At 48.5% G+C, this 27045-nt stretch overlaps 1 protein-coding gene across 3 annotated transcripts in view; it reads right to left on the reverse strand.

The window, feature by feature from the left end:
• Positions 1–27045, reverse strand: part of scyl3 (SCY1-like, kinase-like 3) — a 71733-nt gene extending 44688 nt beyond the window's left edge. For 2 of the 3 annotated variants that reach the window (XM_072511181.1, XM_072511180.1), the window contains exons 1-2: positions 26842–27045; positions 22619–22804 (exon numbers count right to left, since the gene is read on the reverse strand). In XM_072511181.1, coding sequence (XP_072367282.1) covers positions 22619–22804; positions 26842–27006 — 351 coding nt within the window. In that variant the 5' untranslated portion in view covers positions 27007–27045. The remainder of the gene's footprint in view (positions 1–22618; positions 22805–26841) is intronic. The other variant, XM_072511182.1, reaches the window with a different exon arrangement.

Below are 27045 nucleotides of genomic sequence, written 5' to 3' on the forward strand. Positions count from 1 at the left end.
TCCTGCAATAATCTTTGCTGTGGCAACTTTATCATAGATTATCATAGAAGATTATCATAGAATTTACAGTGCAGAAAGAGGCCATTCGGCCCATCGAGGCTGCACCGGCTCTTGGAAAGAGCACCCTACCCAAGGTCAATAGCGCCAGACTATCCCCATAACCCAGGAACCCCACCCAGCACTAAGGGGAATTTTGGACACTAAGGGCAATTTATCACGGCCAATCCACCTAACGTGCACATCTTTGGACCGTGGGAGGAAACCGGAGCACCCGGAGGAAACCCACGCACACACGGGGAGGACGTGCAGACTCAGCACAGACAGTGACCCAAGCCGGAACTGAACCTGGGACCCTGGAGCTGTGAAGCAATTGTGCTATCCACAATGCTACCGTGCTGCCCCTTATCAAATGCCTTCTGTAAATCTAAGTGCGGTATAGCCACCGGTTCCCCTTTATCCACAGTACATGTTACTTCCTCAAGTTGGTTAAGCATGATTTCTCTTTCACAAAGCCATGTTGACTCTGCCTGATCACCTTAAATTTATCGAAGTGTCCAGGTATAAACATCTTCAACAGCTAACATTCCTATGACAACCAACCAGCCTGTTGGTTCCTGCTTTCCGTCTCTCCTGTTTTGAATAAGGGAGCTATATTCATTATCCAATCTAATGGAGCCGTCCCCAAATCTAAGGAATTTTGGAAAATTAAAACCAACACTTGGGAGTCAAACTGCTTTAAAACAAGGATGTGTGAAGAATACAAACATTGCCCAAGTGCCCAGGGAAACATGTTAAGCACTCCCTTGACACCAAAGCTTCATTCAACTGAGGCAACATCAAGGCACTGAATCTAGCAAAACAGAACAGAAGGAAAAACTGTTCATTGGCTGTAGCCATATATCATACGAAGGGTAACACTTGTAGTTGTCGTTAGCCAATCTCTATCCAATTTCAATCAATAATTGAAAGTATTCTTCCGGCGAAAATCCTTTTGATATATTCAAGAGGCGGCTGGATATAGCACTTGGGGAGAATGGAATCAAAGGCTATGGGGAGAAAGCAGGATTAGGCTATTGAGTTGGATGATCAGCCATGATCGTGATGAATGGCGGAGCAGGCTCGAAGGGCCAAAAGGCCTCCTCCTGCTCCTATCTTCTATGTATCTATGTAGGTCAGGAGTGTGTTTGTCACTTACTACTCCACAGTCTTCAGGCCCACTCAGCCAAAAGATTGGGTTGATACGTGGCAAGTAACAATTTCACCACACAAACACCAGTAACAACCAACAAGAAAAAAAACTCAGCCAGTCCGGTGACCTTCAACGAGACAATCATAGCTCAGTTCTCCATCATCAACACCAGAAACTTAAATGGACCAGCCATGCCAACACCATGGTTACAAGAGATCAGAAGCTAGTCTGCAACAAGGTGATCCCAACTGACTTGTCAGAAGCCCTTTTACCATCTGCAAAGCTCAAGTCATCAACAGAGTTTAATACCCACCACAATACTCACCTTGACAGAAAGCCATGCTTGATTGGTAGCCTACCATTTGACTCAGTACCACCTTCACAATTACCAGTACATTGTAGTTGCAGCATAATTTATAATATGCACCACGATTCATTTGCAACATCATGTCTTTCCTTTACAACTACTACCATTGAGAAAAGAAACAGCAGTAATGCCATGCTAATACCTTCACTTTCCTCAAAATCATATATCATCTGGACTTGAATCGACATCACCATTCCTTCCCTATTGGAGGGATTGCACGAAAAAATAGGGATATGGCATTTTAAAACAAACTTTATTACTAACACAGTATTAAAATCTTTAATATCACACTAAAAAATAGCTTACAATTACCCCTTAAACATTACTACTTAATATAATGATTTTAACATCTTTATTCCCACTTAAGAAATAAACCATCTCAGCTCTCAATCCACTTTAACTACCAATGGCACTGGCACATAGGAATACTTGCTTTGCAGAGATATTCTTTAAAGGAGATATCTTGATACTGCTTTAAAGAAAAGATCTGATTCCTGTCAAACCCATGCAGAAACCCTGGCTGTATGTCTTCAGAAGATGCTTCTCAGCTTGTTTCAGCTCCCCCTTGTTCTCAGACAAGTCTGTACTGCTTAACAGACTGTTAATCTCTTTTAACTGAACAGCATTGAGAGGAAACCGTTTGACTTCTGGACACAGCTTCATTCAGATCAAAACGGAGCTTTTTTCTGAAAAAACGACTGATGCCTTAATCCCACCAGCAAAGACATCACCGTACCAAGCTGGAATCTAATTAAATCCACAGGGAATCCTCTAAATCAAACCAAAATTCCATTAATCCCAGCCTTTTACAATATTTAATATACTTGCTTTTCAAACTAGGATTTATTTTAAAACATGATTGCAGCAGTCACACATACACTAACCCAGGCTTTTAACCCTTACTGCACCAAATAAACAAAGAAACACAGAGGTGCTTTCAGCGAGTAAATCTTCAGTGAGTGGTCTTCCCCTGCTGCAGCAATTGAGGCTACACAGGAGAGAGCTGATTGGTAAGTAATGGTTAAGGTCAGTAAGTCTTTACTACTTTTATCACTCATCACAGAGATTTTAAAAGAGCGGGAACTGAGAGTGACATCTCTAGGCAGTGGGCTGAGTTTGAAAAACAATTGTTTGGCTGGTAAGTAACTGCTGATTTGCATTACCTCCTCTATATTGCTACAGATTAAAGATAAAAAGAGAAATATTTTACAGATTAAAAAATCTAAAAGCCAGCTGAACATTTTAAAAAACAAATTAAAATTAATTCAATAAAATAGAGATGCAGGACCAGATGATGTGTTGTATCTGCATAATGTGGGAGCCCATTGTGGTTTCTAGTGAACACATTTGTAGCAAATGTTGGTTCCTTGAGGAACTTTAGCTCAGAGTTGATGAGCTGGAGTCTGAACTTCGAACGTTGTGATACATCAGGGAAGGGGAGAGTTACCTGAACGCTGTGTTTCAAGAGGCAGTCACACTCCTTAGAATAACTACCTTGAATTCAGCCCGTGGTCAGGGACAGGAGGGTGTGACTATGAGTGCGGTAGGTAAAGGAACCCAGGAGGTAGTGTTGCAGGAGCCTCAGCCCTAGTCCTTGTCCAACAGGTTCAGATTCTTGCTCCCTGTCTGGAAGAGATTAGGGCCTGTGGGGAGGATGAGCAAACTGACCACAGCACCGTGGTACAGGGAGCCATTCAAGTGGGGGAGAAATAAGAAACGTAGTCATAATCGGGGATAGTATAGTAAGGGGCATAGACATTGTTCTCTACGACCAGGATCTAGAATCCTGAAGGTTGTGTTGCCTACCTGTTGCTCAGGTTTGGGATATCTCATCTGGGCTGCAGACTAACTTGGGAGTGCGAGTGTAAAGGTCCAGTTGTCGTGGTCCACACTGGTACCAATGACATAGGTAGAACAAGGATAAAGGTTCTGCTGAAGGAATATGAGCAGCTAGGGGCCAAATTAAAAAGCAGAACCAAAATGGTAATAATCTCCATATTACTACCTGAGCCACAAGCTAATTGGCACAGGGTCAATAAGTTTAAAGAGGCGAATGCGTGGCTCAAAATTCATGTGCGAGAAATGGGTTTGAATTCATGAGACATTAACACCAGTAATGGGGCAGGAGGGAGCTTTTTGATGGATGCTCTTCACCTGAATCATGCTGGGAGCAGATTCCTGGTGAATTGCATAGCCGGATGGGGGTTTAAACTAAATTGTTGGAGGGGGGGGGGATATACTAAGACAGAGTATGGAAAGCCGCAGGAATCTAACTTCAGGCATAGCAGATAAGGGTGACAACTATAAGGGGGGTGGTCAATGCAGGACGGATGGTGTTATACCTAAATGCGCGCAGTATACGAACCACGGTAAAAGAGCTTGTAGCGCACATTGAAATTAGTGGGTACAGTGTTATGGAGATCACGGAGAGGTGGCTGCAAGGGGATCAGGGATGGGATCTCGAGACTTCCGGGAGCGGCTATGCAGAGCGAGGTCGCATGTTCGGTAGCTCCCGCTTGGAACGGACTTTTGGGCTCTTCACAGGTCCCCCGCGGCATTTGTTTGACATTTCCCGGTGTGGGAAGAAGACTGCAACATTCCCGGTGTGGGAAGAAGACATGCATGCAAGCGGGGGAAGGGCAAGCTTAGAGGCTGCAAGCTGACGTGAGGGCCTTTATTAAAGGTGAATTCTGGCAGCAGAGGGAACAACTGTGAAAAGATCTACCAAGGCCATTGAAGAAGCGGGGACGAGGCTTCCGGTGGTGGCCATGGAGGAGTAGGTCACGCATCCGGCAGCTCCCGTCTGGAACGGACTCTCAGACCTTTTTCAGGAGTTTCCACACTCTTTTTGGGGCAGATTGGTGAAGCGAACACTGCCGAAAGGATTCCCTCTCAAGACTTCCGGTTGCGGCTATGCGGAGCTAAGTCGCACATTCGGCGGCTCCCGCAAAAACTGACTTTTGGGCTCTTTTCAGGGCCCCCAAGGGCACCTTTTCAACGTTTCCCGGTGTGGGAAGGCATCTACAACAGCTCCCTGTCAGTATATGGCTTCAACTAGGAGCGGGGCGACAAAAAAAGGTGGTGGTAGACCAGAAGGTCTGCCACCTTCAGGTGTGTCTCCTGGAGCATAACCAGCTGGGGAGATCGGGGGATTTAAGGACAGGGGAGGGAGTGTGGTGCGGAGTGGGGTTGGCATCAATGGGGTCTTCAGGGACTTCTACGAGGAATTGTACCGATCTGAGCCCCCACGCGAGGAGGGAGGGATGGACCGTTTCCTGGACCAATTGAAGTTTCCAAAGGTGGAAGAGGGACTGGTGACGGGACTGGGGGCCCCGACTGGGCTGGAGGAGCTGGCCAAAGGGATAGGAAGCATGCAGGTGGGGAAGGCACCAGGGCCAGACGGTTTCCCGGTTGAGTTCTATAATATATGGACCTATTGGGCCTGCTGTTAGTTAGGACCTTTAATGAGGCAAGGGAGGGGGGGCTTTACCCCCGACGATGTCCCGGGCACTGATCTCCTTGATCCTGAAGCGGGACAAGGATCCCCTGCAATTTGGGTCTTACAGACCGATTTCCTTGCTAAATGTAGATGCCAAGGTGCGAAGATCTTAGCCACGAGGATTGAGGATTGTGTGCCGCAGATCATCCATGAAGACCAGACGGGGTTTGTGAAGGGGAGACAGTTGAACGCGAATGTGCGGAGGCTTTTGAACGTTATCATGATGCCGGCGAGGGAGGGGGAGGCGGAGATAGTGGTGGCGATGGACGCTGAGAAAGCCTTCGATAGGGTAGAGTGGGGGTACCTGTGGGAGGTGCTGAAGAGGTTCGGGTTTGGGGAGGGGTTTGTCAGGTGGGCTAGGCTGTTGTATGAGCTCCCGATGGCGAGTGTGGCCACAAATAGGAGGAGGTCCGAGTACTTTCGGTTGCACCAAGGGACGAGACAGGGGTCCCCCCTGCTCTTTGCACTGGCGAACCCCTGGCTATGGCAGAGAGAGAGTCAAGGAACTGGAGGGGGTTGGTGCGGGGTGGGGAGGAGCATAGGGTGTCGCTTTATGCGGACAACCTGCTGCTGTATGTGGTGGACCTGGTGGGAGGAATGCCAGAGGTAATGAGTATCCTTAGGGAATTCGGGGACTTTTCGGGGTACAAGCTCAATATGGGGAAGAGCGAGCTGTTCGTAGTTCAGCTAGGGGACCAGGAGAGGGGGATTGGCGAGCTCCCACTAAAAAGGGCGGAGAGGAGCTTCAGATATTTGGGGGTCCAGGTGGCCAGGAGCTAGGGGCCCTGCATAGGCTTAACTTTACAAGGCAGGTGGAGCAAATGGAGGAGGAGTTCAAGAGGTGGGACGCGTTGCCGCTGTCCTTGAAGGGTAGGGTGCAGTCAATCAAGATGACGATGCTCCCAAGGTTTTTGTTCCTGTTCCAGTGCCTCCCCGTGTTTATCCCGAAGGCCTTCTTTAGGCGGGTCAACAGGAGTATAATGGGGTTTGTGTGGGCGCGAGGGACTCCGAGGGTGAGAAGGGTGTTCCTGGAGCGGAGTAGAGATAGGGGGGGGGGCTGGCGCTGTCCAACCTCTGTGGGTACTACTGGGCCGCCAATGCGACGATGGTGCGCAAGTGGGTGATTGAGGGGGAGGGGGCTGCATGGAAGAGGCTGGAGACGGCGTCCTGTGTGGGTACGAGTCTGGGGGCGCTGGCAATGGCGTCGCTGCCGCTCCCTCCAAGGAGGTATACCACGAGCCCGGTGGTGGTGGCGGCCCTCAAAATTTGGGGGCAGTGGAGGCGGCATAGGGGGGAAGTTGGGGCCTCGGCGTGGACCCCATTACGGGGGAACCACCGGTTCGCCCCAGGAAGAACAGGTGGAGGGTTTTCGGGGTTGCACCACAGGGCAGGGATACGAAAGTTGGGGGACCTGTTTGTGAACGGGAAGTTCGCGAGCTTGGGTGAGCTGGAGAAGTACGGGATCCCCCCCAGGGAACACCTTCAGGTACTTACAGGTAAGAGCGTTTGCCAGACAGCACGTGGTGGAATTCCCGCGGCTACTGCCACACACAGTACAGGACAGGGTGCTCTCGGGGGGGTGGGTGGGAGTGGGGAAGATCTCGGAAACTTACCAGGTGATGGAGGAGGAGGAGGAGGCCTCGGTGGTGGAGTTGAAAGGTAAGTGGGAGGAGGAGTTGGGAGAGGAGATCGAAGAGGGGACGTGGGCAGATGCCCTAGGGAGGGTGAATTCGTCCTCTTCGTGCGCGAGGCTCAGCCTCATCCAGTTTAAGGTGCTGCACAGGGCTCACATGACCGGGACAAGGATGAGCCGGTTCTTTGGGGGCGAGGACAGGTGTGTTAGGTGCTCAGGGAGCCCAGCAAATCACACCCGTGTGTTCTGGGCCCAGCGCTGGAGGAATATTGGAAGGGCGTAGCGAGGACAGTGTCGAGGGTGGTAGGATCCAGGGTCAAACCGGGCTGGGGGCTCGCAATATTTGGGGTGGCAGAGGAGCCGGGAGTGCAGGAGGCGAAAGAGGTCGGAATTCTGGCCTTTGCGTCCCTGGTAGCCCGGCGAAGGATTCTCCTTCAGTGAAAGATGGGAGGCCCCCAAGCGTGGAATCCTGGATCAGCGATATGGCAGGATTCATTAAATTGGAGAGGGTGAAATTTGCCTTGAGGGTCGGTAGAAGGGTTCTTTAGGCATTGGCAATCGTTCTTAGACTTTCTGGCAGAACGATAGACATTGGTCAATGGCAGCAGCAGCTCGGGGGGGGGGGTGGTGTTACTTTATTTTTGTTTATGTTATTTACACTGGAGGGTCTGAGGGGGTGTATACACCTGTTGTGTTAAGTCGGGGTGTTAATGTTAATTTACTATTTATGTACCCGGGGGGGGGGGTTGCTTTTTTAGATTGTGTTTTGTACTTAATCCTGTCGGGTTATTTTTTCTTTCTCATTTTGTTATTGATATTTTATGAAAACCTTTAATAAAAGTTATTATTATTATTTTAAAAAAGGGATGGGATCTCAATATCCAAGTATATGCGTCCTCGCGAAAGGACAGGCAGGTGGACAGAGATGGCAGCGTTGTCTTGTTTGTATGAAATTAAATTAATAGCAAGAAGCGATATAGGATCAGAAGGCATAGAATCTGTGTGGGTAGAGTTGAGAAATCGCAAAGGAAAAATACCCAGATGGGAGTTATGTACAGGCTCTCTAGCAGCAGTCATGACGTAGGGCAGAAAATCAATCATAAGAGAGAAAAGGCATACAAGAAAGGCTATATTACAATAATCATGGGGACTTTAATATGCAGGTGGACTGGGAAAAATTCCTTTTCCCAAGAAAATGAATTTGTGGAACGTCTATGAGATGTTTTTTTGGGAGCAGCTTGTGGTACAGCCCACTAGGTATTGCACAATTCTGGATTTGGTGATGTGTAATGATGCAGATTTGATTAGGGAACTAAGGTCAAGGAACCCTTGGGGGTAGTGACCACAATATGATAACCTCCTGCAGGTTGACGGGGAGAAGCTGGAAACAGATGTAGTGGTATTACAATTGAATAAAGGAAAGACATGAGGGAGTGTGGAATATCTACAGGTACGGGACTTTGTCAGGAGGCAGGTTCCAAGTTTTCCCCGCCTCCCCTGAGGGAACTACAGGATCCGGGCAGCACGGTAGCATTGTGGATAGCACAATTGCTTCACAGCTCCAGGGTCCCAGGTTCGATTCCGGCTTGGGTCACTGTCTGTGCGGAGTCTGCACATCCTCCCCGTGTGTGCGTGGGTTTCCTCCGGGTGCTCCGGTTTCCTCCCACAGTCCAAAGATGTGCAGGTTAGGTGGATTGGCCATGATAAATTGCCCTTAGTGTCCAAAATTGCCCTTAGTGTTGGGTGGGGTTACTGGGTTATGGGGATAGGGTGGAGGTGTTAACCTTGGGTAGGGTGCTCTTTCCAAGAGCTGGTGCAGACTCGATGGGCCGAATGGCCTCCTTCTGCACTGTAAATTCTATGGTATTCTATGATAAGGTAATGTCAAAAACAGGGGTTGGGGAGGGGAAGTTCTCGGAAATATATATGGAATTGATGGAGTGGGAAGGGGTCCCAATCAGGGAAGTGAAGAGGAAGTGGGAGGAAGAGTTGGGAGGGGAGCTGGAAGTCGGACTATGGGAAAAGGCACTGAAGAGAGTCAATTCATCCTAGTCGTGTGCCAGGTTTAACCCGATCCAGTTCAAGGTGGTTCATAGGGCCCACATGACAGTAGCCCGGATGAGTAGGCTTTTCAACGAAGTGGGGGACAGGGGTGTGTGTGTGTGTGTGTGTGTGTGTGTGTGTGTGTGTGTGTTCGATGTTCCGACCTTCTCCTCCCTGGTGGCCCGATGACAGATTTTGCTGGGGGGGGGATGATTCGGAGCCTCCAAAGTTGGGAGTGCGGGTTAGTGACATGGCAGGGTTTCTCAGGCTGGAAAAGATTAAGTTCGCCTTGAGAGGTTCAACTCAGGGGTTTGCTCAGAGGTGGCAGCCGTTCATCGACTTCTTTAAGGAAAACTGAACGTCAGCAGAAAGGGGAGGGGGAAAGTGTGGGGGGGGGGGGGGGGGGGGGGGGAAGAGAGAGAGAGAGAAAATGCGAAGCATGGCAGTGTAAAGTAAGGACAGGGAATCTAATATATGGGTAGTTAGGAGCTAAGGCGGTAGGCTAGTTGGTTATGTTATTGTGATGTGGTTGCATGCGTCGGGCCGCTAGGTTGTTTCGAATGTTAATTTCTTAAATTTGTTAAACTGTGAAAATTACAAATGCTTCAATAAAATATTTTCTAAAAAAAGAGAGCTTAATCCCCAAGGAGAGGAAACATGCCAAGAGGAGGACAAGGCAACCATGACTGACTAGGGAAGTCAGGGACAGCATAAAGCAAAAGAAAAAGCATACAATGTGGTGACAAGAAGATGAAATAGGACTGTAAGCTAGTTAGTGATATAAAAGAAGATTGCAAGAGTTTTTTGATATATAAAAGGTAAGAGAGAGGCTAGAATGGACATTGGACCACTGGAAAATGAAGCTCTAGTAATAGGGAACCAAGAAATGGCAAATGATACAAAGATATGTGTTGAGGAAGCGGGAGGCTGCAGAAGGACTTGGGGCATTTGAGTCGAGAGGGCTAGAATACAAGAGCAGGGATGTATTTGCTGAGGCTGTACAAGGCTCTGGTCAGATCCCATTTGGAACATTATAAGTAGTTTTGGGCCCCGTATCAAAGAAAGGATGTGCTAGCCTTGGAGGGCATCCAGAGAGGGTTCACAAGAATGATCCCGAAATGAAGGGCTTGTCACACGAGGCGCTGTTTAGGACTCTGGGTCTGTACTCGATGAAGTTTAGTAGGATGACGGGGGATCTCATTGAAACTTTCAGAATACAGGAGGCCCAGATAGAGGAGACAAAGAACAAAGAAATGTACAGCACAGGAACAGGCCCTTCGGCCCTCCAAGTCCGTGCCGACCATGCTGCCCGACTAAACTACAATCTTCTACACTTCCTGGGTCCGTATCCCTCTATTCCCATCCTATTCATGTATTTGTCAAGATGCCCCTTAAATGTCACTATCGTCCCTGCTTCCACCACCTCCTCCGGTAGCGAGTTCCAGGCACCCACTACCCTCTGCGTAAAAAACTTGCCTCGTACATCTACTCTAAACCTTGCCCCTCTCACCTTAAACCTATGCCCCCTAGTAATTGACCCCTCTACCCCGGGGAAAAGCCTCTGACTATCCACTCTGTCTATGCCCCTCATAATTTTGTAGACCTCTATCAGGTCGCCCCTCAACCTCCTTCGTTCCAGTGAGAACAAACCGAGTTTATTCAACCGCTCCTCATAGCTACTGCCCTCCATACCAGGCAACATTCTGGTAAATCTCTTCTGCACCCTCTCTAAAGCCTCCACATCCTTCTGGTAGTGTGGCGACCAGAATTGAACACTATACTCCAAGTGTGGCCTAACTAAGGTTCTATACAGCTGCAACATGACTTGCCAATTCTTATACTCAATGCCTCGGCCAATGAAGGCAAGCATGCCGTATGCCTTCTTGACTACCTTCTCCACCTGTGTTGCCCCTTTCAGTGACCTGTGGACCTGTACTCCTAGATCTCTTTGACTTTCAATACTCTTGAGGGTTCTACCATTCACTGTATATTCCCTACCTGCATTAGACCTTCCAAAATGCATTACCTCACATTTGTCCGGATTAAACTCCATCTGCCATCTCTCCGTCCAAGTCTCCAAACAATCTAAATCCTGCTGTATCCTCTGACAGTCCTCATCGCTATCCGCAATTCCACCAACCTTGGTGTCGTCTGCAAACTTACAAATCAGACCAGTTACATTTTCCTCCAAATCATTTATATACTACAAACAGCAAAGGTCCCAGCACTGATCCCTGTGGAACACCACTGGTCACAGCCCTCCAATTAGAAAAGCATCCTTCCATTGCTACTCTCTGCCTTCTATGACCTAGCCAGTTCTGTATCCACCTTGCCAGCTCACCCCTGATCTCGTGTGACTTCACCTTTTGTACTAGTCTACCATGAGGGACCTTATCAAAGGCCTTACTGAAGTCCATATAGCCAACATCCACTGCCCCACCTGCATCAATCATCTTAGTGACCTCCTCGAAAAACTCTATCAAGTTAGTGAGACACGACCTCCCCTTCACAAAACCATGCTGCCTCTTACTAATACGTCCATTTGCTTCTAAATGGGAGTAGATCCTGCCTCGAAGAATTCTCTCCAGTAATTTCCCTACCACTAAAGTAAGGCTCACCGGCCTGTAGTTCCGGGGATTATCCTTGCTACCCTTCTTAAAGAGGAACAACATTGGCTATTCTCAAGTCCTCCAGGACATCACCTGAAGACAGTGAGGATCCAAAGATTTCTGTCAAGGCCTCAGCAATTTCCTCTCCAGCCTCCTTCAGTATTCTGGGGTAGATCTCATCAGGCCCTGGGGACTTATCTACCTTAATATTTTTTAAGACGCCCAACACCTCGTCTTTTTGGATCTCAATGTGACCCAGGCTATTTACACACCCTTCTCCAGACTCAACTTCTACCAATTTCTTCTCTTTGGTGAATACTGATGCAAAGTATTCATTTAGTACCTCACCCATTTCCTCTGGCTCCACACATAGATTCCCTTGCCTATCCTTCAGTGGGCCAACCCTTTCCCTGGCTAGCCTCTTGCTTTTTATGTTCGTGTAAAAAGCCTTGGGATTTTCCTTAACCCTATTTGCCAATGACTTTTCGTGACCCCTTCTAGCCCTCATGACTCCTTGCTTAAGTTCCTTCCTACTTTCCTTATATTCCACACAGGCTTCGTCTGTTCCCAGCCTTTTAGCCCCGACAAATGCCTCCTTTTTCTTTTTGACGAGGCCTACAATATCTCTCGTTATCCAAGGTTCCCGAAAATTGCCGTATTTATCCTTCTTCCTCACAGGAACATGCCGGTCCTGAATTCCTTTCAACTGACACTTGAAAGCCTCCCACATGTCAGATGTTGATTTGCCCTCAAACATCCGCCCCCAATCTATGTTCTTCAGTTCCCACCTAATATTGTTATAATTAGCCTTCCCCCAATTTAGCACATTCATCCTAGGACCACTCTTATCCTTGTCCACCAGCACTTTAAAACTTACTGAATTGTGGTCACTGTTCCCAAAATGCTCCCCTACTGAACCATCTACCACCTGGCCGGGCTCATTCCCCAATACCAGGTCCAGTACCGCCCCTTCTCTAGTTGGACTGTCCACATATTGTTTTAAGAAGCCCTCCTGGATGCTTCTTACGAACTCCGCCCCGTCTAAGCCCCTGGCACTAAGTGAGTCCCAGTCAATATTGGGGACGTTGAAGTCTCCCATCACCACAACCCTGTTGTTTTTACTCTTTTCCAAAATCTGTCTACCTATCTGCTCCTCTATCTCCTGCTGGCTGTTGGGAGGCCTGTAGTAAACCCCCAACATTATGACTGCACCCTTCTCATTCCTGATCTCTACCCATATAGCCTGACTGCCCTCTGAGGTGTCCTCCCGTAGTACAGCTGTGAGTTTCTCCCTAACCAGTAGCGCAACTCCGCCACCCCTTTTACATCCCGCCTGAAACATCTAAATCCTGGAACGTTTAGCTGTCAATCCTGCCCTTCCCTCAACCAGGTCTCTGTAATGGCAACAACATCATAGTTCCAAGTACTAATCCAAGCTCTAAGTTCATCTGCCTTACCCGTAATATTTCTTGCATTAAAACATATGCACTTCAGGCCACCAGACCCGCTGTGTTCAGCAACTTCTCCCTGTCTGCTCTGCCTCAGAGCCCCACTGTCCCTATTCCCTAGTTCTCCCTCAATGCTCTCACCTTCTGACCTATTGCTCCCGTGCCCACCCCCCTGCCATACTAGTTTAAACCCTCCCGTGTGACACTAGCAAACCTCGCGGCCAGGATATTTATGCCTCTCCAGTTTAGATGCAACCCGTCCTTCTTATATAGGTCACACCTGCCCCAGAAGAGCTCCCAGTGGTCCAGATAACGGAAACCCTCCCTCCTACACCAGCTGTTTAGACACGTGTTTAGCTGCTCTATCTTCCTATTTCTAGCCCCACTGGCACGTGGCACAGGGAGTAATCCCGAGATTACAACCCTAGAGGTCCTGTCTTTTAACTTTCTGCCTAGCTCCCTGAACTCCTGCTGCAGGAACTCATGCCCCTTCCTGCCTATGTCGTTAGTACCAATATGTACAACGACCTCTGCCTGTTTGCCCTTCCGCTTCAGGATGCCCTCTACCCGTTCGGAGACATCCTGGACCCTGGCACCAGGGAGGCAACATACCATCCTGGAGTCTCTTTCACGTCCACAGAAGCGCCTATCTGTGCCCCTGACTATAGAGTCCCCTATTACTATTGCTCTTCTACGCTTTGACCCTCCCTTCTGGACATCAGAGCCAGCCGTGGTGCCCCTGCTCTGGCTGCTGCTGTTTTCCCGATAGGCTATCCCCCCCGACAGTATCCAAAGGGGTATACCTGTTCGAGAGGGGGACAACCACAGGGGATTCCTGCACTGACTGCCTGCCCTTTCTGGTGGTCACCCATTTCTCTGCCTGCACCTTGGGTGTGACCACATTTATATAACTGCGATCTATGACGCTTTCCGCCACCTGCATACTCCTAAGTGCATCCAATTGCTGCTCCAACCGAACCATGCGGTCTGTGAGGGGCTCCAGTTGGGTGCACTTTCTGCAGATGAAGCCACCTGGGACGCTGGAAGCCTCCCGGACCTGCCACATCTCACAGTCAGAGCACTGCACCCCTCTAACTGACATTGCGTCAATTAATTAAAATTAAAAGTTAACATTTAAAAAAAAAAATATATATATATATTTTTAAAGTTACTGTTAACTATCTGTTTCCTAGCACTAGATTTCTAATATAAATGCGAAAGCTAAATATAGTACTCTCCGATCTCTGGCTTAGATACCCCTCTAAATTATAATTAAGTAATTATGTTTAATTAGTTACCAATGCTTAATTTTTTTAATTTAGTGTAGATTCCCAACCAGCCACTCAGGTCACAGCTTTTCTGTGATGTCACTTCAGTTCCCCCTCCCCGACACACACAATTTGAAAAAGGTATAAAAGTAAAAATCACTTACTTACGTTGAGTGTTTTAGATGTTCTCAGGTTCTCTCCCTGACAGAGACTGCTTCTTCTCCTCCTCCGAACGGCTCCCGAAACTAGGCCGCGATCTTTTAAAATCTCCGCTCTGACTCACAGCTCCTGCGCTTTTTAAATCTCCTGCGCTTTTTAAATCTCCCGGCTCCCTTTCCTCTCGCGCTGTTTTCAATGTCCCGGCTCTCTTTCCTCCCGCGCTTTTTAAATCTCCCGCGCTTTTAAAATCTCCCGGCTCTCTCTCCTCCCGCGTTTTTAAATCTCCCGGCTCTCTTTCCTCCACGCTTTTTAAATCTCCCGCGCTTTTAAAATCTCCCGCTCTCTCTCCTCTCGCGCTGTTTTCAATGTCCCGGCTCACTCTCCACTCGCGCTGTTTTCAATGAAAACATGGACATGGAGAAGATGTTCCCACCAGTAGGAGAGACTAGAACTCGAGGGTGCAGACTCAGACTGAAGGGATGATCCTTTAAAACGGAGATGAGGAGGAATTCATTCAGCCTATGGTGGTGAATCTGTGGAACTCATTGCCACAGAAGGCAGCGGAGGCCTTGCGGGAGTGGAGGCCTTTAGGTCAGAGATAACATAGGAACATAGGCATGAGGAGCAGAAATAGGCAATTCAGCCCATCGAGCCTGCTCTGCCATTAATCAGATCTCTTCCTGGTCTCAAATCCATCTCCCTCCTGTTCCACATATTCCTTTAACCTGTTTTCTATCAGAAATATATCTATCTCCTTCTTGAAAATATTTCAAGACTCAGACCCCACTGCACTATGGGGCAGCAAGTTCCACAAATTCACCACTCTCTGCGAGTAGTTCCTCTTCGTCTCAGTTCCAAATCTACCGCCCCTCAACCCGGATTTGGATTTGTTTATTGCACTTGTACCGAGGTACAGTGAAAAGTTGAAAAGTATTTTTCTGCGAGCAGCTCAAACAGATCATTTAGTACACAAAAAGAAAAAGAAAATACATAAAAGGTCAACACAAGGTCCACAATATAAATACATAGACACCGGCATAGAGTAAAGCATACAGGAACTTAGTATTAATCAGGTCAGTCCATAAGAGGGTCGTTTAAGAGTCTGGTAACAGCGGGGTAGAAGCTGTTTCTAAATCTGTTAGTGCGTGTTCTCAGACTTTTGTATGTCCTGTCCGATGGAAGAAGTTGGAAAAAGTAAGCCGGGTAGGAGGGGTCTTTGATTATGCTGCCCGCTTTCCCCAGGCAGTGGGAGGTGCAGATAGAGCCAATGGATGGGAGGCGAGTTTGTGTGATGGACTGGGCTGTGTTCATAACTCTAAAGTTTGGGGGGGAGGGGGGGGGGGGGGTGAAAAAGGGGGGAAAAAAAATCGGTAGATTGTATAGTTGATTGCTGGGAAGTATGTTTCCCTTGGTGTTTATTTACTGCAACCTGTTTTGATACATGCTTGTAATAAAATACATTAAAAAAATAATCTCATCTCATAGGCAACTGTTTCATCCCCAGAATACATCTGGTGAACCTCCTCTGAACTGCCTCCAATGCCACCACATCCTTCTTCAAATAAGGAGAACAAGACTGGACACAATACCCCAGATGTGTCCTCACCAATACCTTATACAATTGCAACAACACTACTCTACTTTTATACACCAGCCCTTTTGCAATAAACGTTAACATTCTATTTGCTTTTTTAATTACATGCTGTACCTGCATACCGACTTTCTGCAATTCATGAACAAAGACACCCAGGTCCCTCTGCACACACACATTTGGATCTGCTTTCCATTTATATTATCCGACTTTTTAAAATAAATTTCCAAATAAGGGGCAACTTAGCGTGGCCAATCCATCTACTCTGAACATCTTTCGGTTGTGGTGGTGAGACCTATACGGACATGGGAAGAATGTGCAAACTCCACAGTGAACCGGGCCCGGATGAACCCAGGTCCCCAGCGCCATGAGACAGCAGTGCTAACCACTGCGCCACCGTGTCGCCCATCAGCTTTCTATTTAGATAATAATTTGCCTATTTTTTCAGCCAAAATGGATAACCTTGCATTTATCCATATTAAACTTCATCTGCCAACTTTTGGCCCAATCTTTTAGCCTATTTATATCTGTAAAATCTTGATCTCCTCTTCATTGCCTGCTTTCCCACCTATTTTACTATCATCCACAAATTTTGCTATGCTATACTCTGTCCCTGCTTGCAGATCATTTATATAGATTGTGAACAGTGCAGATATCGATAGGTTCTGACTTCCGGGTGCGGCGATGACCAGCTGAGTCGCACGTTTCGGCAGCTCCCGGTGAAACGGACTTTTGGGCTCTTGATAGGAGCCCCAACGGCAATTTTGACGGCTAAAAACACTGTGCGGTAAACCAGAAGGGAATCCCCCCTGGATACGGATGAAAAAAGGAGGAGAAAGTGGCCAGATTGCAGTGGATCCTTTAGAACAGCGGCAAGGAAGGCAAGCAAAAACCAAGATGGCGTCGGAAGGTGGCAGTTTAACATGGGGCCCTGAACAACAAGAGTTCTTGAAATGCTGTGTGGAAGAGCTCAAAAAGGAAAAGAAGAAAGAGCTGTTGGCCCCGATACTACAGGCGATCGAAGGGCTAAAGGAGGAACAAAAGACCCAGGAGCGGGAGCTTCGGGTCGTGAAGGCAAAGGCAGCCGAGAATGAGGACGACATACAGGGCCTGGTGGTGAAGACGGAGACGCATGAGGCACATCAGAAACGATGTGTGGAAAGGCTGGAGGCACTGGAGAACAACGCAAGGAGGAACAACCTGAGGATTCTTGGTCTTCCTGAAGGTGCGGAGGGAGCGGACGTCGGGGCATATGTGGGCATGATGCTGCACTCGTTAATGGGAGCGGAGGCCCCGGCAGGTCCGTTGGAGGTGGAGGGAGCATACCGAGTGATGGCGCGAGGACCAAGAGCAGGAGAAATTCCCAGAGCCATAGTGGTGAGATTCCTCCGTTTTAAGGATAGAGAAATGGTCCTTAGATGGGCAAAGAAAACTCGGAGCAGTAAATGGGAGAACGCGGTGATCCGCGTTTATCAAGACTGGAGTGCGGAGGTGGCGAGAAGGAGGGCGAGCTTTAATCGGGCCAAGGCGGTGCTTCATAAAAAGAAGATAAAATTTGGAATGCTGCAACCGGCAAGACTGTGGGTCACATATCGAGGGAGGCACCACTACTTTGAGACGGCGGATGAAGCGTGGACTTTATTGTGGAAGAAAAACTGGAATGAGCGGGTTATTAAAAAGAACTTTTGAACAAAGTGGTGGGGCGAATGTGGGGGGCGAAGAGGGGGGTTAAAAAGGGGGGAAAAGAGGAGTTTTATGTACTAATCCTGCGATGTGGTAACTTTTCTCTCTTCCACAGGTGGTGATGGGGGGAGGAGGGGAGGTGGAGGAGATGGGGCGTTGGCCATTGGGGGCGGGGCCAAGGGAGAAGCGCGGGTTTGGTTCCCGCGCTATGATAATCATGGCGGGAATAGAGAAGCAGGAAGGAGGGGGCTTTGCACGGTGCGAGCCGAGGTCACGGGGGGAAGCAGAGGTCGGCCAGAGTTTGCTGACTTCTGGGAGCAACATGGGGGGAGTAATTACGCTAGCGGGGGATCTAGCGGGGGGGGTGGGAGGGGGGAATTACTGGGCTGCTGCTGCTGGGGAGAGGGGGGAGCTGGTATGGGAGGGGATGGGCGGGGGGGCACCGCCTGGGGGAGATACAGCTGCGTGGGAACCGGGTGAGGAGCTGGAAAAAGGGGATGGCTAATCGACAAGGGGGGCGGGTAGGAAGCCCCCCAACCCGGCTGATCACGTGGAACGTGAGAGGGCTGAACGGGCCGATAAAGAGGGCACGGGTACTCGCACACCTTAAGAAACTTAAGGCAGATGTGGTTATGTTACAGGAAACGCACCTGAAACTGATAGACCAGGTTAGGCTATGCAAAGGATGGGTGGGGCAGGTGTTCCATTCGGGGCTAGATGCGAAAAACAGGGGGGTGGCTATAATAGTGGGGAAGCGGGTAATGTTCGAGGCAAAGACTATAGTGGCGGATAACAGGGGCAGATACGTGATGGTGAGTGGCAAACTACAGGGGGAGACGGTGGTTTTGGTAAACGTATATGCCCCGAACTGGGATGATGCCAATTTTATGAGGCGGATGCTAGGACGCATTCCGGACCTAGAGATGGGAAAGCTGATAATGGGGGGAGATTTTAATACGGTGTTGGAACCAGGGCTGGATAGGTCGAAGTCCAGGACTGGAAGGAGGCCGGCAGCAGCCAAGGTACTTAAAGATTTTATGGAGCAGATGGGAGGTGTAGACCCGTGGAGATTTAGCATACCTAGGAGTAAGGAGTTCTCGTTTTTCTCCTATGTCCATAAAGTCTACTCGCGAATAGACTTTTTTGTGCTGGGAAAGGCGTTGATCCCGAAGGTGAGGGGAACGGAGTATACGGCTATAGCCATTTCGGATCACGCTCCACACTGGGTAGACTTGGAGATGGGGAGGAAACAGGAGGGCGCCCACCCTGGAGAATGGACATGGGACTAATGGCAGATGAGGGGGTGTGTCTAAGGGTGAGAGGGTGCATTGAAAAGTACTTGGAACTCAATGATAATGGGGAGGTCCAGGTGGGAGTGGTCTGGGAGGCGTTGAAGGCGGTGGTTAGAGGGGAGCTGATATCAATAAGGGCACATAAAGGTAAGCAGGAGAGTAAGGAACGGGAGCGGTTGCTGCAAGAACTTTTGAGGGTGGACAGACAATATGCGGAAGCACCGGAGGAGGGACTGTACAGGGAAAGGCAAAGGCTACATGTAGAATTTGACTTGCTGACTACGGGCACTGCAGAGGCACAATGGAGGAAGGCACAGGGTGCACAGTACGAATATGGGGAGAAGGCGAGCAGGTTGCTGGCACACCAATTGAGGAAAAGGGGAGCAGCGAGGGAAATAGGGGGAGTGAGGGATGAGGAAGGAGAGATGGAGCGGGGAGCGGAGAGAGTGAATGGAGTGTTCAAGACATTTTATAAAAAATTATATGAAGCGCAACCCCCGGATGGGAGGGAGAGAATGATGGGCTTTTTGGATCGGCTGGAATTACCCAAGGTGGAAGAGCAGGAAAGGGTGGGACTGGGAGCACAGATCGAGGTAGAAGAAGTGGTGAAAGGAATTAGGAGCATGCAGGCGGGAAAGGCCCCGGGACCGGATGGATTCCCAGTCGAATTCTATAGAAAATATGTGGCCTTGCTCGCCCCGGTACTGACGAGGACCTTTAATGAGGCAAAGGAAAGGGGACAACTGCCCCCGACTATGTCTGAAGCAACGATATCGCTTCTCTTAAAGAAGGAAAAGGACCCGCTACAATGCGGGTCCTATAGACCTATTTCCCTCCTAAATGTAGATGCCAAGGTCCTGGCCAAGGTAATGGCAATGAGAATAGAGGAATGTGTCCCGGGGGTGGTCCACGAGGACCAAACTGGGTTTGTGAAGGGGAGACAGCTGAACACGAATATACGGAGGCTGTTAGGGGTAATGATGATGGCCCCACCAGAGGGGGAAACGGAGATAGTAGTGGCGATGGATGCCGAGAAAGCATTTGATAGAGTGGAGTGGGATTATTTGTGGGAGGTGTTGAGGAGATTTGGTTTTGGAGAGGGGTATGTTAGATGGGTGCAGCTGTTGTATAGGGCCCCGATGGCGAGCGTAGTCACGAATGGACGGGGATCTGCATATTTTCGGCTCCATAGAGGGACAAGGCAGGGATGCCCTCTGTCCCCATTATTGTTTGCACTGGCGATTGAGCCCCTGGCGATAGCGTTGAGGGGTTCCAAGAAGTGGAGGGGAGTACTTAGAGGAGGAGAAGAACACCGGGTATCTTTGTATGCGGACGATTTGCTACTATACGTGGCAGACCCGGCGGAGGGGATGCCAGAAATAATGTGGTACTTGGGGAGTTTGGGGATTTTTCAGGGTATAAATTGAACATGGGGAAAAGTGAGTTGTTTGTGGTGCATCCAGGGGAGCAGAGTCGAGAAATAGAGGACCTACCGTTGAGGAAGGTAACAAGGGACTTTCGTTACCTGGGGATCCAGATAGCCAAGAATTGGGGCACATTGCATAGGTTAAATTTAACGCGGTTGGTGGAACAAATGGAGGAGGATTTCAAGAGTTGGGATATGGTATCCCTGTCACTGGCAGGGAGGGTGCAGGCGGTTAAGATGGTGGTCCTCCCGAGATTCCTCTTTGTGTTTCAGTGCCTCCCGGTGGTGATCACGAAGGCTTTTTTTAAAAGGATTGAAAAGAGCATCATGGGTTTTGTGTGGGCCGGGAAGACCCCGAGAGTGAGGAAGGGATTCTTACAGCGTAGCAGGGATAGGGGGGGGGCTGGCACTACCGAGCCTAAGTGAGTATTATTGGGCCGCTAATATTTCAATGGTGAGTAAGTGGATGGGAGAGGAGGAGGGAGCGGCGTGGAAGAGATTAGAGAGGGCGTCCTGTAGGGGGACTAGCCTACAGACTATGGTGACAGCCCCATTGCCGTTCTCACCGAGGAACTACACCACAAGTCCGGTGGTGGTGGCTACACTGAAGATTTGGGGACAGTGGAGACGGCATAGCGGAAAGACTGGAGCCTTGGGGGGGTCCCCGATAAGAAACAACCATAGGTTTGCCCCGGGGGGAATGGATGGGGGATATGGAATGTGGCAAAGAGCAGGAATAACGCAACTGAAAGATCGGTTTGTGGATGGGAAGTTCGCGAGTCTGGGAGCGCTGACCGAGAAATATGGGTTGCCCCAAGAGAATGCATTCAGGTATATGCAACTGAGGGCTTTTGCGAGGCAACAGGTGAGGGAATTCCCGCAGCTCCCGACACAAGAGGTGCAGGACAGAGTGATCTCAAAGACATGGGTGTCGGATATGTATAGGGAAATGAGGGACGAAGGGGAGACTATGGTAGATGAACTAAAAGGGAAATGGGAAGAAGAGCTGGGGGAGGAGATCGAGGAGGGGCTGTGGGCAGATGCCCTAAGCAGGGTAAACTCGTCGTCCTCGTGTGCCAGGCTAAGCCTGATTCAGTTTAAGGTATTACACAGGGCGCATATGACTGGAGCACGGCTCAGTAAATTTTTTGGGGTGGAGGATAGGTGTGCGAGGTGCTCGAGAAGCCCAGCGAATCATACCCATATGTTTTGGCCATGCCCGGCACTACAGGGGTTTTGGATGGGGGTGACAAAGGTGCTTTCAAAATTAGTGGGGGTCCGGGTCGAACCAAGCTGGGGGTTGGCTATATTTGGGGTTGCACAAGAGCCAGGAGTGCAGGAGGCGAGAGAGGCCGATGTTTTGGCCTTTGCGTCCCTAGTAGCCCGGCGCAGGATATTGTTAATGTGGAAAGAAGCCAAGCCCCCGGGGGTGGAGACCTGGATAAATGACATGGCAGGGTTTATAAAGCTAGAGCGGATTAAGTTCGTTCTAAGGGGGTCGGCTCAAGGGTTCACCAGGCGGTGGCAACCGTTCGTCGAATACCTCGCAGAAAGATAGATGGAATGGAAAAAAGAAGGCAGCAGCAGCAGCCCGATCGGGGGGGGGGGGGGGGGGGAGGAACCAGAAGGACTCTCAGGGTTGTTAATTATATACTGTATAATATGTATAGGTCGTTGCTACAGATAATTATATATTGGACTGTTAAATTATATTTTTGGAGAGTGTTACTTGTGATAAGGCAGTTGCCAATTAGGGTTAGTTTTCATTTTTGTTATTTATTATTTATTTAATTTTTTTTTTGTTTATAAAATAGGTCATTGTTATTTGTGTTGTTATAATATTGTGTAAAGAATGCACAATGTACTGTGTTGGTTGACCAAAAATTTTCAATAAAATATTTGTAAAAAAAAAAGATATCGATAGGTTCTTCTTGACTAATAGGGGGATTAGGGTGAGAAGGCAGGAGAATGGAGATGAGGAACATATCAGCCATGATCAAATGGGGGAGTAGGCTCTTAGATCTTATGGTCTTAAACACCTATAATAGAATACATCCGAAATTCCCACAATACATCCAAAATTCCTACAATCATCACAATTAGAATATAGCTTTCCAACAAATGAGGCAATGATACTAACTGCTGTGGGCAGCACGGTGGCGCAGTGAGTAGCGCTGCTGTCGCAGGGTGCCGAGGTCCCAGGTTCGACCCCGGCTCTGGGTCATATTCGTGTGGAGTTTGCACATTCTCCCCGTGTTTGCGTGGGTTTCGCCACCACAACCCAAAGATGTGCAGAGTAGGTGGATTGGCCATGCTAAATTGCCCCTTAATTGGAAAAAATGAATTGGGCACTCTAAAACATTTTTTAAAATTGATACTAACTGCTAACCTTCAATTCTTTTCATACTTACTCGGTCATGCAGGAAGATGAGTGCTTGCAGGATGTCAAAGATTCCCGCACATATCTCATCTGCAGAGACATCTTCAAGGACCATATGAAGCGGCTGCACACGCTCAGTAACCAGGTGGATTCCATCGACTTCAACTGTGCTTGATAAGAACCTCAATAGGCAGGGGTGGCGCAAGGTTTTCAGATGCTGAATTACACAATGATGATACTTTTTAAAACCACAAAACAACTACAGCAGATATCAGTTCAAGAGCAATAGGTACTTCAAGTGTCACAAAAACAGTTTTGCTCCAACCGCACAGAGCTCACAGGTTTCTCAATGTGGGTTAATTTTACTGTGAATAAAAGAGGAAATGATACAGTTAATTACCTGCTAACTTTATAAAAAAGTTTTTTAAAATTTCCTGCGCACAAAGAAACTACGATATACTTCTCCAAGTCTTCTGACGCCATTTATCTAAATTTGATTCTGACACCTCCATAGCTAAGTTACACTATGCAGCTTGCAACAAGGCAATTAACAATATTCAAAAGACTGATCATCTCAAAACTTACCAACACTGCTCCAACGAAAACGCATCAACCTAAAACACTACCTCACCCTCTCCACAGATGCTGCCAGACCTGCTGAGCATTTCCATAATTTTCAGTTTATATTTCAGAATTCCACCATCCACAAAAAGATTTTGTTTTTCTATGGTCACTTCAGTAAACTGTGCCAACAATAGGCCATTGATTTACAGTCATGATTTGGAATAGATTTTAATTGGACTAAATATTATGTTTCTAATGACTCAATAATAATCTTTTCCATGTTTTCTCTAACCAAACCGGTGACAGCTTGTCACAAAAAAATTCCTTCCCTTATACCCAACTTGAAATCTTCCACTGTATGACCCAAGTTGTGATGGGAGTTAAATTCCACCCCAAGTTGTTGCTGACGCATCCATTCATATACCTCGGCCCATATAGACTTTTGAGTCAAGTATCATTCCTTGCAGAACTTCCGGTGACGGCGGGCAGGAGACAGCCGCACAATGGAGGGCTCCCATTCGGGAACGGCATTTTTGGGGCTTGAAGCCCGGTCCCAGGGTCCACGGAGGCGATAAAAGCAGGAAGCAGGCACAGAGGAGGCATAGTAAAGGAAAATGTCGAGGGTAAGCAAAAAAAACGGCTGTAAAAAACAGCTGAAGGTCCGTCGGGGAGTGGAAAGGTCACCGCGGGGTCACCAAGGAAAATGGAGGCTGGAGCACCCAGGGGAGGCCGCATTGCTTATGGCAGAAGAAATAACTAAGGTGATGGCTGCGGAATTCGAAAGGCAGTTTACAAAATACATGGAGACAATGAGGAAGGAGACGAGGGAGGTTTTGAGTGTGCTGGTGGAGGAGGCGATTTCCCCGGTGACGACGGCGGTAGCGAGCGCAGTGGCGGAGGTGTGAGAGCAAGGGGAGGCGCTGAAGAAAGTGGAGGAGACATTATTGCAGCACGGTGATCAACTTACCTCGATGTGGAAGGAGATGCGGAAGGTGATGGACATTAACAAGGATCTGCGAGGAAAAATGGAAGACCTAGAAAACAGATCCAGGCGACAGAATTTGAGGATTGTGGGGCTGCCCGAAGGAGTTGAAGGACCGAGGCCGACTTGAGTATTTTGCCGCGATGCTGGCGAAACTATTGGGGAGGGGGAGGATCCCTCCCGATGTGAACTGGACCGGGCTCATCGGTCGTGGAGGCCTGTACCAAAGGTGAGTGAGCCGCCAAGGATAGTGACTCTGTGCTTCCGTAGGTACAGTGTGAAGGAGTGGTCTAGCCGGGGTGGAAAGTTGGGGGGGAAGGAACCGAGGTTGGGGGGGGGGGGAGGAGTTTTACAAGAGGCAGTGGATAGGAGGAGTTTTGGGGGGGGGGGGTGTTTACAACTCTTGGGTATCATGTACGGTACTCTTTCAGAGGTTGAATGGCGTTGAGTGTGTGTGTGGGTGTGTGGTGGGGGGGTTTGATGACTCTATAGGTTAATGGTGACCATGGGCGGTGCCAGACTCCTTTTCTTTTCTCCTTTGTTTTTTGTTTCCACCGTGGGAGGGTTTGTTTTCTTGGATGCATATATTGACAGGTGGGCCGTTGTTTGGGGTGGTGGGAGGATGGGATCGTTGTTATTGTTAAGGGTACTGATTTTGTATTTGTTACCGTTTACTGTTTGTGGGTGGGGTGTAAATTTTGAAGGAAAATGTGAAAATGGAGAATAAAAACATTTTTTTTTTTTTTTAAGTATCATTCCTTGCAGCTTAAATGGGGCAAACAGCAATGATGGAGCCAAATCTTGGTTGCAAAGATAAAGTTATCAGAAAATATTACTGCAAAGTTCATCATGATTTTTTTCCCCCACAGCGCCGAGGTCCCAGGTTCGATCCCGGCCCCGGGTCACTGCCCGTGTGGAGTTTGCACATTCTCCCCGTGTCTGCGTGGCTCTCATCCCCACAACCCAAAAGATGTGCAGAGTAGGTGGATTGGCCATGCTGAATTGCCCCTTAATTGGACAACAAAATAATTGGATACTGTAAAAAAAAAAAAAAAAAAATTTTTGTAATGAATTCTCCCCCCTAAATCTTGGCTAGAGATCTTTCATCACAGTACAACTTGTTTTTGGCTCGGAAGATCAAGTACAAATTTGCGCCTATGACTTGCAATACTTCCACGTACATTTTTGAAAATATACGTGGAAGTGATTTGGGATGACTGACGTTCAGTTTTCTTTCATCCCCATCCCTGGAAACACTAAGGCTCTGCCTATCGTCTCACCAGAATGGATCTGAGATTTAAAAAATTTAATGGAAATGGGGGATATAAACTCCAGCCCTATCACTCCATGGACAAGCGCATTGGAAGCCCAGCGTTGTCCAAGGGTGGCACGGTAGCACAGTGGTTAGCACTGTTGCATCACAGCTCCAGGATCCCAGGTTCGATTCCCATCTTGAGTCACTGTCTGTGCGGAGTCTGCACGTTCTCCCCATGGGTTTCCTCCGGGTGCTCCGGTTTCCTCCCACAAGAGTAGGGTGCTCTTTACAAGGGCTGGTGCAGACTCGATGTGCCGAATGGCCTCCTTCTGTACTGTAAATTCTATGATTCTAAGATACAGGAAGTTTTTATTATATTGCTTCGTATTAATAAGGAAAAATTTTAAATTGGCTGTAAATATCTCTGGTAAAATGGCACAAAAATAACTTTGGATAATTACATTTTAGGCTGTTCTGAAGTAGTATAATTCATAGAGTAGCCACATTCTGGTGTCAGGCAGACTAATTGGTTTCCAGCAGAAGATTGAGGGTGACACAGTGGTTAGCACTACTGCCTCACAGCATCAGGAACCCAGGTTCAATTTTGGCATTGGGTCACTGTCTGTGTGGAGTTTGCACTTTCTCCCTGTCTGCTTGGTCCTCCGGGTGCTCCGGTTTCCTCCCAGTCCATAGATGTGCAGGTTGGGTGGATTGGCAATGATAAATTACCCTTTAGTGTCCAAAAGGTTAGGTGGGGAAAAGGTGTGGGCCTCGATAGGGTGCTCACTTGATAGGCAGAGTGGTCGCCTTCTGCACTGTAAGGATTCTAAGGCACAATCAGACATTTTGAATTGGTGTAAAAGTTTATCTAATTCCTGAATTTCCTCTATCTTCAGCATAGAAATCCACGTTACACCATTCTTAACGTCTTAGCACAATTATGTTTTGTTTAATGGCATCCCTTCATCTGGAATGTTAACCTCACTCCTTGCAAATCCTGCAAGGCTTTTATTGTTCCAGCATCTACACTTTTCACTTTAGGACCTGATGTTTACAGTTTCATTTTAATTGTATGTTGATGGTCCAGCAGGTGGTTGTTTCAATAAGAGAATTCCCCAAATGCCCTGGCCTATATCTATCCCTCAACAAACAACACTAAAATAGATCATCTCATCATTATCTCGCTGTTGATGGAATCTTGCTGTTTGCAAATTTATTGCCCCCTCTCCTCTCCTCACCCATGCCCCCTCTCCCCACCCATGCCCCCTCTCCCCACCCATGCCCCCTCTCTCCCCACCCATGCCCCCTCTCTCCCCACCCATGCCCCCTCTCTCCCCACCCATGCCCCCTCTCTCCCTCCCCCTTGCCCACTCTCTCCCTCCTCCCCCTGCCCCCTCTCCCTCCCCCTGCCCCCTCTCCCTCCCCCTGCCCCCATTCAACGCTCCCTCCTCACCTTGGCTGCCTTCTTGACCGCCTCCTCGTTCCCCCGCTGATACACGAACACGGATACCGGTTGTACTTCCTCCAGCGCCGCCCGGTACACGCTGAGACCAGCGGGCAGAGTTACCGACGTCTCTTCCAGCCGGCAGCTCCGGGCCGCGCTGCTCTCCGCCCCCATGAGTGCCCGTGTTCAGTGAGGGGCGGATTGGGGGGGGGG

This window comes from Scyliorhinus torazame, chromosome 7 (assembly GCF_047496885.1).
Source record: "Scyliorhinus torazame isolate Kashiwa2021f chromosome 7, sScyTor2.1, whole genome shotgun sequence".
NCBI classification, from domain to species: domain Eukaryota; kingdom Metazoa; phylum Chordata; class Chondrichthyes; order Carcharhiniformes; family Scyliorhinidae; genus Scyliorhinus; species Scyliorhinus torazame.